The sequence below is a fragment of the Thermobia domestica genome, chromosome 17, assembly GCF_964235325.1.
Source record: "Thermobia domestica chromosome 17, izTheDome1.hap1.1, whole genome shotgun sequence".
Lineage (NCBI taxonomy): Eukaryota > Metazoa > Arthropoda > Insecta > Zygentoma > Lepismatidae > Thermobia > Thermobia domestica.
The window spans coordinates 165,471,939-165,491,892 of record NC_137470.1 but is presented as its reverse complement, the minus strand read 5'-3'; the positions used below and the strand labels follow the sequence as shown (position 1 = coordinate 165,491,892).

Below are 19,954 nucleotides of genomic sequence, written 5' to 3'. Positions count from 1 at the left end.
TCCCAAGTATGGGGCGTACAAAAAAAATGAAACGAAATCTTTAAGTTTTACGTCCCACGCTTATGTCGGTTAGGCTAAAGGAAAAAATGAAATAAAATCTTTAAGTTTTACGTCTCATGGTTATGCCGGTTAGGCTAAAAAAGACGGTGATGAGAGATGAGTGAAATGGTGGAATGAAGAAAGTGGGAGGAAACGGGAGAACCCAGAGAAAACCCACGAGCACGGTGTTTGTCCACCATAAAGTCCACACGACACGAGCTGGGATCGAACCAGGGACCCCAAGCACCGGAGGTGAACGCTCTACCACTGAGCCACCGCGTTTGGTACGGCTCAGACTTTGGCAACACTATACGTAGTTCTCCAGATATAAGGCGTACAAAAAATGTTTGATTCTATGAAATATATTGAATTTTTTGGATCAGGGTCCACAAAATTTTTGACCGTTCCTTAAATCAAGTGTTCGTATTTTTTACGGAATAACCACATCATACTGAGTAAATTGGTAGTTTTGGTTTGGCTACACTATATGTAGTTCTGGAGATATAAGGCCTACAAGAAAATTTTCGCTTTAAATATATTAGCTCTTTTGATCCAAAAATACAGCACTTTTTCCACTGACAATCAAGAGCGCTTGAAAAATGTTCCCTTTGTTTATGCTTTTTACAAATAGCATTTCACATCACTGAAAGCTGCATTACAGTTGAAAACATAAATTCCTTTAATTTTACTTTTCATAAAATCTCTCCTATTCTTTCGACATCGCGTCCTTACATCCATTAATCCGCGTCTTTCGCACAATATCAGCAATTTTCTTCGTTCTTGGCATCTGAATGTATAAACGGCATTTTCTCAATATACTCTCTCCACAATGAGGTAACATCCGCCATAGCAAAATAGATTCGTCTTCACTATCACCAATATTCATAAAAACTATTTTCTAGTTTTCTTATATTCTTACCATGCAACAATCACACTCATCAATACTTCCCGGGAAATTTTGCAAATTTTCGGCTACCGAGGCTGGGCTTGACGGAACATAGCCTGAAATTTGTTCCTTATAAGAAAGTTCTTCCATGTAAAGTATTGAATTTTGCAAAATGTGGTTAAACTTGACCAGCATCCATTTAATAACTACAATATTAGCTTTTCTTTCCTAACATTCTGTAGACATTTTGAATTTAATGCATTACAATGAAACTTTTAGAGAACATGTCAGTTGATTTTGTAACAAATTTTCACGAAGCATTTTGGCCCTTGTACATCAAATTGAGGTTATTTAAGCTTATGATACGAATGAGTTCAGTTGAGTTGATTTTGAGTTTAGTGTCCCTTTCAGCAGAGAGGTTATATAAACATGAACCTATAGGTTAACGTGGGATCAGAACCAATTGAGTTCTTGCCGCGAATCGAACCCGGGACTTCCACGCTTACGTTCAGAAATGAAATCTTTCAGTTTTACGTCCCACGCTTATGCCGGTTAGGCTAAATGAGATGATGATGATGAGAAATGAATGAAATGGTGGAATGAAGAAAGTGAAAGGAAACGGGAGTACACAGAGAAAACCCACGAGCAAGGTGTCCACCACAAAGTCTACGCGGCGCGAGCTGGGAGCTTACGTTAAGGGGAGTACAGTGCTGCTTAGATATAAAATCGTCCCTTGTAATACAATTATTTTCAACGAACTTAAAAAGTTCGTTACTGAATTCTCTATGTCTATGTGTCTGTCTGTCCATCTGTTTGTTATTTGCGATTTTTTTTTTCAATTTTGAACCCTGCATTCAATCGAGCATCAAAAACTAACAGAGAAAGTGATTAAATTTTTCGCGTCACTCTTACCGTTCCCGAGATATTGGCCAAAAAAATGGCCGATTTCCACAGATTTAAGGAGACATATCTCGGATACCGTAAGTCATAGAGAGATCATATTGGTGTTGATCAATATCTAAAAAGGATGGTACATATTTTGGTACCAAATAGCAACCGGTGGCCACCGTCTAACTAGCCCGTGGTTTGTCCAATGGCCACAAATGAATATCAGTACCAAAAGTTTACCATCCTCTTAGGTATTGACTAACACCAATATCATCTCTCTATGACTTACTGTTCCCGTGATATTGGCCAAAACTGGCCAATAGCAAACTTCTGGATATTTAATGAGCCATAGATCGGGAACCATAAGCTGTAGAGAGATGATGTCGATGTTAATCAACACCTAAGTGAATGGTAAATAATTTGGTACCAAATATTAACCGGTGGCCACTGATAAACTGTCTACTGGCCAACTGGTCACTGTTCCCCAGATATTGGCAAACAATTTCGAATTTCTAGATATTTAAGCACCCATATCTCGAGAACTGTAAGTGATAGAAAGATGATATTTTGCTAATTTTTGCGAGAAACAGAAGAAGGTGCGGATAAAATGATTTACTTTTACATCTAGGAACAATGACAGTTATCCTTCCTGCTCCATCTCTCAATTCTTTTTAAGTTCGTTCTGGCAATGTTCATGGAGCATTCTCGACTGGTTTTATTTAATTCTTCATGTAGTGTATGGATAACAGGCTGACACCGAAGAAAAATAATTCTGGAATCATTTCCGAAAACGGTCACTCAATACCACAAGGAAATGATTGCCTTTTGATGTCACTTATGCTGTAGCATCGAAAACCTTGTTTTAAGATGGGACTATTTCCCTTTCACCCTTCTGTAAAATTTAATCCGGCATGGACCATTAAAATACAGAAAAGGTGAAAACAGAAGACCAAGAGACAGCAATGAGATATTATTCTTTTTTTTTTTTTTTTTTAACCTCTTGGACCTACTGCCCGTATCTGCATGTGGTTCGTGACATTGGTTTGGAATAGTCCGTCTTAAAAATTGTAATTTCACAGGAAGCCATTACAAGGCCTTTAGTAGAGTTAAAATGAGAATGCAATATCAAGTGTTCATTGAACTATCCTCGTTTATGAGCATACCCTTCGTCACTCACGCGCCTTAATACCTATGGCTACACCACGACGCGTTTCCTCCAGTCCTGAATCAGTTAAATAGCGTTCTCGCTTCTAGTGGCCACCCAACATACATTATTTTGTGTTTTTTTTGCACAGTCGTTTTAATGGCATATATCCGGAAGCATACTTACACCTACCTGTACGAGGAAGTCTTCATAAAGTAACTTTGAACCCGTGAATGGAAGTACTACACTAAGAACCAACTTCTGAGGCACCACGAGTGAATTTCGTGATGAAATAGTTGCATATAATGGGAAAGCACGTATTCATGACAAGGGCACATAACTTTGCACGCATATTGTCACTCTGTATGTTGAAAAATAGTGTCACCTGTCCTGGATCTGAGACAATCAATATTTTAAGGTCACTGCGTCTTCTTTATGTTTACTGCCCTAGAGAAACACACCTTCTCGACGCACCTCGTACTATTGTTATTATCCCTAATTCACCACAATTTGTTGTTCACCTGATTTAACTGTACCTTAGTTATATATACAGAAAGCAAAAAACACTTCTGTACATGTAACTAGGCACGGGAGAAATTTCACTAGTATTCACAGCTCACGCTTAGTATGATAAATCAGGGAGATATGAAACTTCTGCTTCATCCGTATGAATACACGTTTCGACTAGTGCAATAATTACGTTCTTATTTCATCACGATATGGGCTTCGCAAATGGGTGCTACGTTTTATTGCTAAATTTATCATGGAACTATCAGCATCAACAAAATTTCTCCCACAGTGTTTAAAAAACAAACAAAAAAAGGAAAAAAAAAAAAGAAAGAAGACATACCAGTCCTGAGAACTCGTCAGAAATTCCTCTTTGATCTTCGGATGCCAGCATCCTCCAGTCAGTCCAGCTGTGTGACCCTTCGTTTGAGCCATATCTGCTATGTATTGATCACCTTTCACGCATTCCATTACTTCGAAACCATCTCGATCCAAAACTTTCGCCTGGAAGTAAGGAAAACACACAGACTTTACGTATGCTATTTTATGTAGTTATGTAGTTCATCATTATTATTGTTATTAATATTAATACACGTACATGTTTAGCCCTCTATTAATCAATCGCAAACTCGTGCAATTACATTAAAAATTTCACAAACTTAACTTTATTATCAAGAATGTATATACACCATAGTCCGTGGTTAAAAGAAATATTAACAAATGTAAAGCTCACAATGATGATTTCTCAGACAAAAATTCTGTACAAGTGTATAGAAGCATGATTCTGGGTAGCTGAACAAGAAAATGAAATGAAATCTTTCGGTTTAACGTCCCACGATTATGCTCTTTAGGCTAAGGGACACGACGATTAAAGTAAGCGAATTATGGTGGAAGAGCTGGTGGAATGAGAAAGTGGGAGGAAACGGAAATACTCAGAAAACCCTACGGACACGATATTGCTCAACACAAACTTACTTGGCTGCGGACCCAACCAGGGATTCAACGCACCAGAATTAAGAGCTCTACCACCTAGCCGCCGTGTCCCCTCTAGCTGAACAAGAATAGACTGGGGAAGTGGAATGCTATTTCCGATGGCTTCCTAGAATAATGATCGTATTTCACTTTAAGAGAAACAGGCATTGACACTAGTCAGGTTGATCGATTTGTGCCAGTTTTAAATCGCGATTAAAATCAGATTTCTTTCTTAATCTACGATTTAGCACTAAACCTGATCTTGCAAGAAGTATGTTCTTTCACTGGAAGTGAATTATCACCTTGTAGTTCCAACAGATACAAAGCATGACTTTATGCACGAAACGGCCCTGTTATGACGACCGGTTCTGAAAGTTGGCCCTTGCTTAACGACTTATTTTGAAGAGTTAGAGTTTGGAAAAACAACAACTTTTCGTCGCATGTTACAACCTGTTTCAGGAAACGTACACTTCATGTGGATTTTTCAGGAGTTGTAGGCACACATCCACTATCCTCTGGGGTCAATTCATGTGGCACAATGCGGCAGCACTTCATGGTTTTCCCGAGTTTGTGAAGTGATGTGATGTGATTTTGAGTTTAGCCTCCCTGTCAACAGTGAGGCTATATAAGATCTGGTCCTACAACTGATCGTAGGATCCAAACCGTAGAAGCTCCCGCCGGGAATCGAACCGGAATCTCCCACACCAAAAGAGCGTGCGCTAACCGCTTAACCGCAAGGGAGCTCCGGAGTTTATGAAGGCGATGCGCTACAGTGGATTGGGACGTGTCACGCTCATTTGACAATCGTCGTGTGCTGGTGGATGGGTAATCCTCAAAGGATTTTCGAATGACCTCAGAATCTGTTATTCTGGGAAGGTCGGACCTCGTGTGATCTTAGCCATTTTTATATCTGTATGAAATGTTTGGAACCGATGAGTTGCTATGCTATGGTTTACTGCACCGTCGTTTTTCGCACGATAGATGTTTTGAGTTGCTGGCGCAGCGTTATACCCAAGTTCGAATTCATACAGTAACACTTCACGTATCAGATGTTGTTCAGCCCTTATCGTCACTGTCACTAAAAACTGACTAGAAATCCTGACGGAGTGGCACACTCTGTGTTAAATCTGCTTGCCGCACTACCTCTTGGGCCATTTTGTCCTTGTACTTACGGTCGATCACGGCGTATACACACGCCTGTTTGGGATTCCTGGAACGAAACCCGGAATAGAAAGACGCTACTTTTGTTGTTTATAGTGTCAGTGCTAGTGTCATATTGTTATTTGTGTGTTTCAAATGTAAATGTTTGCTGCGACTTCAAGAAAGAAACTAAATATTAGCGATATAAAAATAACAAAAGATAGGGAAAAAATCTAAGAAGAAATTTATACAAAACTAATATTTGTTTCGCACTCTCTCTTGTCAATATATATATATATATATATATTTTAATATATATATTCTGTCTAGTTTACTTCCAGGTGGCGGTAGACAAAACAGCCCAAAATAGTGCAACTGATAAAAATTTTACGATTAGGAATTAGATTTCTAGTCTTTCGGCATCTATGGTCATTTAGTCCGTCACGTATGAGGGATGACGTCCGTCGGCGATCACACTATCCGAAAAAAGGGAAGGAAGGAAGTGGCCTGGGACCTATAAGTTTGGTACCGCACTGGCATTTGCCTGGTGGGAATGAGGAAAACCTCATTCAGGATGGCTAGCCTGAAAAAGCTTTCTACACTTTTTTGACCGAATGTCCCCACCGGGAATTGAACCCGGGACCGCCCGCACCAAACGCGAGGGCGGTAGCGATTATGCTACGTGGGCCCCACGATGAAAATTTTAATGAATGACAAATGGAAAAGAGAAATTTTATGTATTAATTGTATTGTTCTTTTACAGAGATTTCCGTTTTTATAAATAAATAAATAAATAAAATAAAGAAATAACGAAAAAAGTGTATATAAAAGGGCATGGTTTTAAACTACAGTAGGACGTTGATAACCTGAACGTCAAAAATCCGGAACGTCAAAGATCCGAACGCGGTCCCTAGAAGTTTTTTACATTTTGCCTTAGCACTAGCGATAAACAAACAACAGGAGTGTCCGTCAGCGTTGTGTGAAGTCAGTGTTTTACAAAAGCTCATTCATGTGGAATTGTTTGTCATGCATATTTGACGGGTAAGGGGGAAAAAGAAGGAATGTCACAAAACTGTATTTTCGAGAAAACTGGGATTTAATATTGAAAACCGCCTAAGAACAATAGGGTTAGTTACATGTTTTGCCCATTTTTACATGTACGTATGCATGGCATATACAGTCAAATAGTACCAAGAGTCACCACCAGATAGAACAAAGCACCCGAAAAAGCACATACATGGACATTCCTTGTTTTTTCCCCATACCCTTCATTTTTATTTTCCCTTAGGCCTATACAAGTTAAGTTTTAAGTCTGGGTTACAAGAACAGTATAATTTAGTGTACGAGCAGGTTCTTCAGAAACATTAAATGTAAGTATCCTTATGTAGGGGGTCTACGGTATTGTAATTACTGTATGTACTGTATAACCATTGTATCGATAAAAAAGTATACCGTACAGTATAATTAACCCTAAATGGCATTTTCTTGGTTATTTTCGAAAATCCGAACTATCTGTGGTTCCAATTAGTTCGGATTACCGACGTCCTACTGTATTAGATACCATGCTAGAAAAATATGCCTCAACTCAACCTGCTGAGGAATAAACACCGAAAAGAAGATAGAGATAAACGAAAATAAAAGCAAAAGAGAGAAAATAAAGGCAACGGCAAATTTACGAGTGCCCTATAACAAGGTCAAAAGTTGGCAACGGCATGGGAATGTGCAAACCTTAAAAAAACTATTCCTATTGTTTGGTTCCTGCTGTTATTGCAGGACTTACTCATTCTTATTTCTTATATCTGTAAAAATAAAGCTTGGGCTGTTGTACCATGTAAGAATACATAATATATCCGCTATACTCAACATCTCAAGATAACATTAAGCTACACTTAATATACAAAATTTAATACATCGTATGACTACCATTCACGAACTTATGGTACAATTTTGGACATTTGCATTTGCATTTTGTACTGAACGTTTTTTTTCTTCTTTTTCCCCCCCTTCTTAAATAAAGAAAGAGTTAGTTTGTATTTAAGGATCTGTTCTCTCCATTATGGTGTGTGGCGCCGTCGTTAATGAGCTAGACCTCTCTCGCCCTTCAAAAACATTTTTCATTTTTTCCCCTTTCTTTTCAATAAAGCTTTCTGGATGATTTATAGCAAAAAAGAACAAACTTCACATGTAGTTTTGAGCGGAAGACACAATTCTAGTGGATGCTATTCTTGGATACTGATGAAGTGGAATATCATACTCAAGGGTGAAAAGAAGCTTAAATGTATGTGAATATTTATAAGGTAAAATGTGGTAGGCGCGGCTTCCTTTGTGTGTTTTTGAGTCAGAAGATATTCGTAAGAGTGTTGATAAGTAACTGATAAAGCGAGGGTCCTGGTCCCCGCTTTTATATTCCCAGGTCATATAACTGTATTTAAAAAAATAATGAAGTTAAAAATTGAATTGTACAAGAAACAATAACGCTAATCGTTCATAAGCTTGACGATGAGCCACTGACCCTATGTGCATCACCAGAGCATCAATGAATATATTTCTAGAAACTACATCAAGCTATTTTCGAAGCTCTAACATTTACCTCAAACATCCTTACGCCTGCGGTTTACTACATGACTTCGTGTGCCAATGGCTTAACACCCTCTTTGTTTTAAAGGACAGTAAACTAAGCCAGATTTTTGTTCATTAATGTACTCATAAAGACATTTTCACTCATGTATGTCATTAGTTGAGTTGATTTGATTTTGGGTTTAACGCCCCTTTCAGCAGCGAGGCTATATAAGACGGGGCCTACTGATTAACGTGGAATCCGAACCACATGAGCTCCCGCCGGGAATGTATGTCATTAATGTTCGCCATATGGCCCAAACGGGACAATGTCTTTTTCATATTGTTGGAATATAAGAGGGCACAAAGTGTTCATTAATTGACACTGTCCGTTAGAAAAAAGAGAAATTTGTATGTGCAGATATTATGGGATATAATTGTCAGATTGAGATACATATTGAGTAGTTTTACGAAGATTACTGAAATACTAGGAAGAGGATTAACACGATACAAATTTTGATTATTAAGATATTAAGATATATATATGATATATGATTTAATGAGTATATGAACGAGTAAGATTAAGAATAAAGGGATGTTAATGGATATGTGGTTACAGTGATTTAAGGATTTCGAGATCACACTTAGAATATTACATTTAGAGATATAAGTGTGCTAAGCGAAATTTTGAATTAATTGACTTTTAGGACCTAACACATATAATGTGATATTGTGGACACCGGCATAATACGAAGACCTGCACTATGTTAACAAGATGGCTATAAAATACGAAAATAAAGAGAACAGATACAAGCACATTATCGTAATACAAAAACGGAGCCAATGCAGTTCTTCGAGCATTCCACCATAAACATTTTTAGAACGTACCGCTCAATTTAAAAAAAAAAAAAAAAAAAATTCTCTTTACAAAATCCATTGGTCTGATCTCATGCAGGTAAGATAGTTCCCTCTCCAACTCAGAGTCATTCAAGTTCTGTGTCAGCAGCAAGTAACACGCTTTATAGTTTACTTGATTTCCAGAATACAAAATTACTTCAAAAACTAATAAAACATACCTGTGCATTTCCAGAAATTACTAACAGCACATCTCCAGTGGTGGAGTATTGTAGTCCGACAATCGGGTGACTAGAAAAAGAGAAAAAGAACACGCGGAAGTTACATATAGAAAAAGTATCAAACACACAAACAATTAGAAAACTCATTGAAATATTTTAATATACAGCAAAAAATGGACAAATGAACGTATGCTATTCTAGTCTCTTTTTGACAAAGCTAATAATAATAATAATAATAATAATAATAATAATAATAATAATAATAATAAAGTATATGTACACAACGTATTATTACGCTAAAAGCAAATAGGGACCGCGGTGGTTCAGTGGTAGAGCGTTCACCTCTGGTGCTTAGGGTCCCGGGTTCGATCCCAGCCCCCGCCATGTGAACTTTGTGCGTGGGTTTTCTCGGAGTTCTCCCGTTTCCTCCCACTTTCTTCATTCTACCATTTCATTCATTACTCATTATCCCCCGACTTCTTTAGCCTAACTGGCATAACCGTGGGACGTAAAACTCATCCTAAAAGCAAATAGCTTAAAAATGATTAACGAATACCTTTTCTTTTTATCTACAGTGGAAATATTTTCATCCTTAAATACACCAATCCCGAAAACTGGGTCTAATATGGACCAAAGGGTAGCCGAGTTTGTGAAAATGCCAGGTTATCGGGAATGGGGTTATAAAAGAATAAGTACGAATGTTTCCTCAGAAAACGCAGTACTGTACTTGTATGTGTTGGTTGCTTGAGAATACAACAGAGAATAAACCGATCAATTATCCTTAAACAAAGAAAAGGTACGTACTTTATGAAGGTATAAAGCTTTTGCTATACACGAAAATGAGAATTCGGGAAGAGAGGACACATGCACGTGGGCAATGACCTTGAATGGCTCTACGCGTGGCTTTTTTCGCCCTGCCAGTGTGTGGCCGAATTATCCGGACTGAGGGATTATTGAGTGGCCGAATTGTCCGGACTGAGGGATTATCGAGTGGCCGAATTATCCAGACTGAGGGATTATCGAGTGGCTGAATTATCCGGACTGACGGATTATCGAGTGGCCGAATTATCCGGACTGACGGATTATCGAGTGGCCGAATTATCCGGACTGACGGATTATCGAGTGGCCGAGTTATCCGGACTGACGGATTATCGAGTAGCTGAATTATCCGGACTGACGGATTATCGAATGGCCGAATTATCCGGACTGACGGATTATCTAGTGGCCGAATTATCCGGACTGACGGATTATCGAGTGGCCGAATTATCCGGACTGAGGGATTATTGAGTGACCGAATTATCCGGACTGACGGATTATCGAGTGGCCGAATTATCCGGACTGAGGGATTATTGAGTGACCGAATTATCCGGACTGAGGGATTATCGAGTGGCCGAATTATCCGGACTGAGGGATTATCGAGTGGCCGAATTATCCGGACTGACGGACTATCGAGTGGCCGAATTATCCGGACTGACGGATTATCGAGTGCCGAGTTTTAGGGACTCTATTGTAGTAAAATATACAGTCAATAGTAAATGTGGGTCCATCTATGAAGAGACAACCTAAATAATTAAAAATCTTGAATTTCAGGAATACTAACATGTTTAGGTATACTAGTATATTTCCACGGGTCTGTATGTAGTGGCATTTTTTTTTTCAATTGGACAGTATTTCTCGTAGAATTAATTGATTTGCCACAAAAGCTTATTTATATGTTTCGTACTTTATTTTATTTATTTATTTATTTTTTTTTTTACTTTAAATATTGATAATTCATTTTCTAAAGGATGTTGTTGAAAAATAAATAAAGAGGAAAGAATCATGGTAACTACAAATCATTCTCGGTAGTAAGGGAATACTGATATCAGTAATAACTTTGTCCTAGCTAGTTCAAGGCATTATCCATTGTTACACAATTTGAATAAATATTACGCAATAATTTACAGTATTTCAAGTAGCAGTACATCCCTAGTTTAAGTTCATGTTATCCACTACACTTATTTGCTGCTGTCGTTATGAAACTACGCACAACACACCGAAAATCCTTCGAAATCTTGATTCTGTTCCAGACATCGATGCTCTGTCAAGGAATTTTTGTACTTGGTGCGACGTCGTTCCACGTGTCAAGAGTGGGATCTATCTTTCCTAAGGAATATCCAAAAATCTCTTACTCCCTGTGGTGGAATCCCTTGCGATCCCCTAAAAGATTCTGGATCATGCATTTTTGGATAGAGCAAATTAAAAGTTTAAGGTGATAATATGCCGCCTCAGCTCAACAGCTAGTAGTTTTGGAGATATCACCTCCAAGGTTCAGTTTCTCACGCTTTAGACATTCTGTAAGTTTGAAACTAAGCGACTCCGAGGAAACTTACTACACTTTCAACGAACTTAAAAAGTTAGTTACTGAATTCTCTATGTCTGTGTGTCTGTCTGTCTGTTATTTGCGATTTTTTCAATTTTGAGCCCTCACTCGAAAGAGCATCAAAAACAATCTGAGAAAGTGATGGAACTTTTCGCGTCACTCTTACTGTTCCCGAGATATTGGTGAAAAAATGGCCGATTTTCGGAGATTTAAGGAGCCATATCTCTGGCATCAAAAGTCATAGAGAGATAATGTTGGTGTTGATCAATACCTAAGAGGATGGTGAACATTTTGGTACCAAATAGTGACCGGTGGCCACCAGTGAATATTGGTACCAAAATGTTTACCATGCTCTTACATATTGATCAACACCATCATCATCTCTCTATGACTTACCATTCCCGACATATTGGCCAAAAAATAGTTCCGATTTCGGAAGATTTAAAGATCCATATCTCGGGAACCGTAAGTCATAGAGAGATTATATTGGTGTTGGCCAATACATAAGAGGATGGTGAACATTTTGGTACCAAATAGTAACCGGTGGCCAAAAAAGTTAGAATTTCGGGAGATTTGAGGAGCGTTTTCTCGGGAACCGTTAGTCATAGAGAGATGATATTTTGCGAATTTTTGCGAGAAACAGGAGGAGGTGTGGATAAAGAGATTTACTTTTACGTGTATGAACGAGCAGTTATCCTTCCCGCTCCATATCTCCAAGTTCGTTCTGGCAATGCTCTTGGAGCATTCTCAACTGATTTTCTCTTGTTTCAACACACAGATTCATCTCCCAAGCATTCTAAACGAGCTTTAGACACACACTGTACAGTATTTTGAATTTGGTAAGTGAAAGTCATTATGTACTGCAAGTTACGTTTGAAACATTTGTAATCCTCATCCAACCTGTGCATACTGTGAAACAGACACAAGAAAACGGAACGATTCTAGTAAATAAACAAGAAGCATTTAAATTATACAAAATGAAATCTTTGAGCTTTACGTCCCACGATTATGCCGGTTAGGCTAAAGGAGACAGTGATGATGAGTAATGAATGAAATGTTAGAATCAAGAAAGTGGGAGGAAACGGGAGAACCCCGAGGAAACCCACGCACACGGTGTTTGTCCACCACAAAGTTCACTTGGCGGGGGGCTGAGATCTCAAGCACCAGAGGTGAACGCTCTACCACTGAGCCACCGAGGCCCCTTTAAATTATACAATCAACATCTGGATAGTAATACAATATTTGTAACTGTTTTTATTTCAGAATATGATTGTATTCTCTAAACTAGGGATGGCCAATTCCGGATTTCGGAAAAATTCCGGAATTCAGAAAAATTCCGGAATTCGGAAAAAATCCGGAATTCGGAAAAATTCCGGAATTCGGAAAAATTCCGGATTTCGGAAAAATTATTTTTTTCTTTTTGTAATCCTAAGAATTTTGTTCAAATGCAAACGAACAAATTTCCTTTTTGTAATCCTAAGAATGTATGATGCAAGTTAAGCTGAAACTTACATCCTAAAGTATACACTACTCAATCTTCCCATGGTTAATGAGATGTAGTCCAAAAGTACGATGTATTCCTAATATTTAATTTTTGTTTTACTGTGATATTGTCCAGAGGTAAGACATATATCACACTGAGATAAACAACTTGACATAATGAAGATGTTATCATACGTAGTTTTCCAGAAAATCGTGAGAAACGATTTTTATGAAGTTAAAATATGCGTCGCTTGTTGCCAGTGTGATGCAATTGATAACTTTTATGCTGGAATAGTCTTATTATTATTATTATTATTATTAATCGTTTATGTACTGTAAAAGAAAAATATGAACCGTTAAGTAGTAGATTTTATCTGTTGTTTTTTGATATTTTCTAACAGTAATAACAAATTGCTTGTAAATACACAATGATTATCAAGGACAATGGCATATTAATGTAAGGACTACTCTGCAGACTAACAATAAACAATAACAGATAAACAATAGTCCCCCCCCCCCCCAAAAAAAAGTAACTAACTTGGGCACGTCAGAATGTTCGCGAGAATATAGGGACGCATTGAGACTAGCAAAAAACGTGGTGTTATTATTACTCGAAGGGCCGTACGATGGAGGCATTAACGTTAATGTTAATGGCACCAATGAGCACTTACTTGCTCTAACGGTTAACCTCATTTTTGAGATGATTCTTAGAAGTGGGCGTGTTGGCATGCAGTTGGAGTACTAACGATTTGCGTCACTATCGAACACTAACGTAGCACTAGCGACGTTTAAAGTCGAAATTGGAGTCTGACATAAGTGGTTTGTCAACTTCACGGACATTATATTTTCCTTGAATGCGAGAATTTTGCGCCCGGGAAATTTGCGCCCTACCACAAAAATAGGAAAAAATGCGCTCGCAATATGTTTGCACTGGGATGTTTGCGCCCTACCCCAAAAAGAGGGGAAAATGCACCGGCTATATATTTGCACTGGGATGTTAGCGCCCTACAATTCAACTTATTATTGTATTGTGTAAAGTAACTTCCACTCGCACTTGAACTAGGCTTGCCTCTCATCGTCTCAGTGAGTTACTCCATCCGTTATAATATTCCGAACAAATGAAAAAAAATACAATTTTAGTTCACTAAAGGACTATCCATACAAATACAATTTTTCATTATACTACAAAATTTACAATAAACGTATAAATGACTGATATATAATTATTTATTAATATAATCAAAGAGTATAATTTAATCTACAAAAGGCTGTTTGGCTCTACCCAGATATCTCTGTTCACAATCCTTGCGAGTTGTTTGGCTTTTCAGGACACAAAATATAGAAAAGAAAATGTAAAGTGAATGTAAAATCAGTTCAGTAATATTATCAAGAAAACTATGTACAGTGTGTTTACTTGCTGGAATTACACTTCAAACACACAATTGCGTTCAGTCGTTCTTTCAGGAAAAATGTTCCGGGGGGCACATTTAGTATTCCGGAGGGGGTCACTGCTGGTACTATTCTATTTATTATTATATTATAGACGTATTATTTTGGTCTCCTCCGAGGGGGCACTCTGAGAGCTCTGGGGAGGCCAGTGTTCCCCCAAAATCATCTCTGGAAGAAGCAGTGATTGCGTTGATCCGTTGTGTTCTTTTGGCTTATATTGAAGTTTATTCTCCCCTTATATAGCCACAATGAAAATAAATCACAAATGGCATGCTTGTGGGGGGAGGATTGTTTATGCTGTAATGTCAGCCCCTCCGAGCAAATGCGTAAGCTCCAATAGGTTCTTTTATTTCGCAGGGCTCAAACTTCCCGGTGGAGGTACATCGCAGGCGCAATTTTCCCTGTTCTTGAGGTAGGGCGCAAATTTCCCAGACGCAAAATTCTCGACACCGTTCGAATGACCTCGGAAGACGATATCTTTTTCAATACTTTTTTTTTTATATTCTTTTACTCGAGATTTCTTCATAGCTTCTTATTAAAATACTTACTAATATATCCTCATTTTATTGTCCTAACCAATCAATATGGGTATGTTGTCAGTAAAATATTTAGATTGATCGAGCCTCTGGTGTGTAACCACAGTATTTCATATCATGTCCCCATTAGAAATCTTGGCTAAACGAACCAATATATGTTGCCAATAAAATAGTTTAGAATGATTGAGCCCCTGGTAAATAACCACAGTATTTTGTGACAGACCCCCCCCCCCTTCCTATTACCATATTCTAGCTACGTGCCTGACTCAGCTAATTCTCTACATTCTTTACCAAGCACACATTTTCTAAAGCGGAAAATGCTCTCTAAATACCTAAGCTCATTATTTTCAGCAGATGCACAAACTGGGTAACATTCTATCTACATGAATGTTATATATGTCGATTACTGGAAACCGCTTCTCGCTATCTATTACCATATTTACTATATAATGATTAACGTTAAAACCGGAAATGGTTGATTTGTACAGCTTCCGGTTTGAATATTACATTCATCAGGGAACTCGATTCTTAACTATTGACTCTGTACATCATGGCCAAAATTGATTGGTAATCCATCAGATAGTTCTTGAGGCTGTTTGTTTCACTGACGGACAGAATGAATATATGGCTATAGAGTTTTGATAAACTAAATTCGTTAATGAGTGATGATGGAACAAATATAAGAAAGGGAACCAAGAGTACCACCGGGAAAATTTTCGAACACAAAATTAGCCATCGAAAACCCACATGTCCTGGGTTAGAATACCATAGATAAAAACTCTACCACTGAGCCATCAATCACCCGCTTATTAGTTTTGTTAATTATTATATTAATATAAATTAATGAATGCCTGCTTAATTAATTATTGAACAATTACATAATGATAAAGGATTTAGTATTCTTCGGGATGAGTTTGAAAAGGCTATATCCGAGATTAGGAATGGAAAGGCAACAGGAATAGATAACATACCAATAGAATTCATTAAAAATATAGGAGACAAGGGAAAGAAAGAATTGTGGCGACTATGCAATGAAATATATGAAACAGGAGAATGGCCAAGAGACTCTCTAAAAACGATCATGATACCGATGGCTAAGAAATCGAACCCAAAGAGATGTGAGGATTATAGAACTATTAGTCTCATATCTCATGCAGCTAAAATTCTGCTCCGAATACTGAACAGAAGGTTATATGAAAGAACAAATAAAGAGGTTGAGGAGGAGCAGGTCGGGCTCAGAAGAGGCAAGGGCACAAGAGATGCAATTGGATTATTAAGGCCGATCGGTGAAAGATTTATAGAAAAAGGGAAAGAGGTGTATGTTATATTTATTGATCTTGAAAAGGCTTTTGAACGCGTGAATTGGGAATTGTTGTTGGGAGTTCTAACGAAGATAGGGTTGGAATGGAAAGATAGAAGACTAATAAGAAACTTATACATGAACCAACAAGTAAGTGTTAGGATAGGGGAAGAACTGACGGAAGAGAGTGCAATTGGAAGGGGAGTTCGACAAGGATGCTGCCTCTCGCCAACACTATTTAATGTCTATCTAGAAGAGATAGTGAAAAAGAGCCTACATGATGATGATGGCATTTCGGTAGGAGGTAGAATGATTAGATGTATAAGATTTGCAGACGATATGGCGCTTGTTGCAGAATCTGAAAAGAAAATCAATAAAATGTTAGAAAAAATTAGAAAGGGCTTTGAAGAATATGGGATGAAAATAAATGTTAGAAAGACAAAAGCCATGGTGATTGGAACGAAGGGGTCTGTGTCAAATATAAAAGTAGGAGAGGAGAAAATAGAACAAGTGAATAGTTTTCGATACCTGGGTAGAATTCTTAGTAATGACATGAAATGCGAAAGTGAAATAAAAGCAAGGATAGGAATGGCGAAAGAAGCCTTTAAAAGAAAGAAAAGTATGTTTTGTGGGACCTTGAACAAAGGGTTAAGAAAAAGACTCATAAAATGCTTCGTGTGGAGTGTTGTACTGTATGGGGCGGAAACGTGGACATTACGTAAAGGTGACGAAAATCGACTGGAAGCCTTCGAAATGTGGGTGTGGAGAAGAATGGAAAGAATTAGTTGGGTCGAGCGGAAAACGAATGAGAGAGTGTTAGAAATGGTGGGTGAGAAAAGAGCACTTCTAGATATTATTAGGAAGAGGAAGAGAAACTGGTTGGGACATTGCCTAAGAAGAGATTGTATCATGAGGGACATCCTAGAGGGTATGGTGGCGGGAAAGAGAGGGAGGGGGCGAAGGAGACTACAATTAATGGATGATATTAAAACAGAAAGATCATACGCGAAGACGAAAAGGTTAGCGGAGGACCGTGGAGCATGGAAGGTTCTCAGCTGCGGCAAGTGACCTGCCAATAAAGGCAGAATACCTATGATGATGACATTGTATACTTCGTAAAGTCAAAAATTATAAATTTGTATTTACTGTACATACAGTGAGCGCAGAAAGTGTTCGTACACCTATGCTATTGAAACGAGAATGAATGCGAAAAAGAAACAGAAAATTTAAGAAGTGTAATAACACACACAATATGAATAATGAAAACTAAGCTTTATGAATATATCAATAAAGAACCACAAAGACAAGTTTAATGGTCAGAAAGTAAATAAATTCCGTAGAAAATGTATAGAGTAGACGCAAAAAGTGATCGTACACCTGACGTACGAATACGAAACAAAGATACCACAACTGGGGTTCACTAGTATTCACCGGAGTATACACCTCTGTATAGCATGACGAGTAACAAAATGAGTTTAGTTGTGAATAGGAGTGAAAAAACTGCACGGTGGGCTGTCGAAATGGGAAGCAACCGAACAGAAACAAATGAGGAGACAAGAAAAGTAATTATTGAAGTGCATAAGAAGGGTAAGTCTTTGAGAAAGATAGCAAACCTCAGGGGCAGATCCAGAGGGGGGCGATCGGGGACATCGCCCCCCCCACAAAAGGAAACTTTCTTATTTTATATATAAATAAACCCATCCATAACAAGTTTGGAGCTCTTAAAAGTAGCAGTATTACTGCCGACCGCCCCTTCCCCAGAAGTCCGTCCTGGATCCGCCCCTGTATAGAGTAGCCACAATCGAGTATTTTCCGCTGTATGTTTGGAGTTGTTGTCTTGCTGAACAATAAATTGTTTTCAAGAACCATCTTCTGCGCACTAGTATGGAAATATTCCTTTAATATGTTAATATACACTTTGTGGATCATCACTCCATCGATAAGGTGGAGACGACCCACTCCTGAGGCACTCATACAACCCCAGACGAGCACGGACCCTCCTCCGTGTCTTACTTTAGGGACGAGATTTTGTGGATTCATCTCTGTATTCACCTTGCGCCATACCATACGCCTCCCATTGGACTCGATAAAATTAAATTTACTTTCGTCCGAAAATATGACCCTATTCCAGAAAGAAGCCTGATCACATATCTTTATACTCTATTTCAAACTTTAGTCTCTTTATACGATTTGTCTTGTTCACCCAGAACATTTTCCTGGCTATCCGACCATGATACCCTGCAAATATTCCGCACTGTACTGGCTGATACTTTAACACCGCGTGTTTCCAGATCCGTTGCCAATTGCACAGCACTACTTTTTGGAACCTTTTTTCTTTCCCTAATAATGTACCGTTTACCTTGTTCACTCAACACTCTTGGTCTTCCAGTTCTTTTGTTTTTATTATTATTATTTTTTTATGGTTTCGCACAGTGATAGAAACATTATACATCGCAATTATTGTTTGTACTGTTGAACGAGGCCTGTCTGCAAGGTTTGCCAGGGGCGGATCCAGGACGGACTTCTGGGGGGGGGCGGTCGGCGGTAATACTGCTACTTTTAAGAGCTCCAAACTTGTTATGGATGGGTTTATTTATATATAAAATAAGAAAGTTTCCTCTTGGGGGTGGGGGCGATCGCCCCGATCGCCCCCCTCTGGATCCGCCCCTGACTCTATAATACCTTGAAACAGCTTTGCACACCTCCCCAATCCCCCGACATGAACCACATAGAACATCTATGATCTGTTCTGGAGACAAGAATCAGAAGGCACAGCTTGTCTACTAAAGAAGGCCTAAGAAAAGCTATTCAAGAAGAATGGGACATAATCAGTCCCGAAACTACAGAACTACGAACTACTACAGGTGAAATCAATGCCACGAAGACTACAGACAATCATTAACGCACAGGGTAATCCCACAAAATATTAAATAACGTAATATACTTTATAAGCATTAATTCAAGCAGAAGTGTACGGTGACTTTTTGCGTTTACAAAAAAGGAATTCTCTCTTTTCTTCTGAACAAAACAGTGATTGTGTTTGTTTGGCCTTTCTCTTGTATATAGAAATAAAATGTATGAATGTGTAGTCTTAATTCTGGTTATATATATATTTTCCACCTCCCGTTCTCATGCTAGCTGTTTTCAATACAAAGTATGCACGGTGTACGAACACTTTCTGCGCTCACTGTAGGTATGTTGACAATAAGCGAATGTTATTAGAATATTTGTTGAGATTTATTTTCCTTCACTGCCTTTCGCCTGGTTACAAAGTAGTTTGCAGTGCTTTGGAGCAGCTGCAGGTGGGAACGCGATAATGTTTGAGACATACTGGCGACTTTTTTGTGTGTGAAAATAAGACCTTTCTCATAAAGTAGTAAATAACTGCAGTAGCAATTGTCTACGTAAATGATAAAGACATATCCAACTACAAGAAATTAATACAGTATATATAGCCTATTCATTATTGTGTTTCCTTTTAACAGCTACTAGCTAAGGATGGGCAATTCCAGAATTTTTACTTTCCGGAATCCGGGAAGTAAAATCGGAAAAATTCCGGATCTCGGAAAAATTGCGATTTTTTCTAAATTCCGGATTTTTTCCGAATGTCGGAATTT

The 19,954-nt window shown here is 38.3% G+C and overlaps 1 protein-coding gene across 2 annotated transcripts in view; it reads right to left on the bottom strand.

Annotated features, from left to right (window-relative positions):
• Positions 1–19,954, bottom strand: part of LOC145674469 (WD repeat-containing protein 70-like) — a 121,588-nt gene that overhangs the window by 60,812 nt on the left and 40,822 nt on the right. For both annotated transcript variants that reach the window (XM_081744580.1, XM_081744579.1), the window contains exons 5-6: positions 9,209–9,278; positions 3,808–3,968 (exon numbers count right to left, since the gene is read on the bottom strand). In XM_081744580.1, the coding sequence (XP_081600706.1) occupies positions 3,808–3,968; positions 9,209–9,278 (231 nt within the window). The remainder of the gene's footprint in view (positions 1–3,807; positions 3,969–9,208; positions 9,279–19,954) is intronic.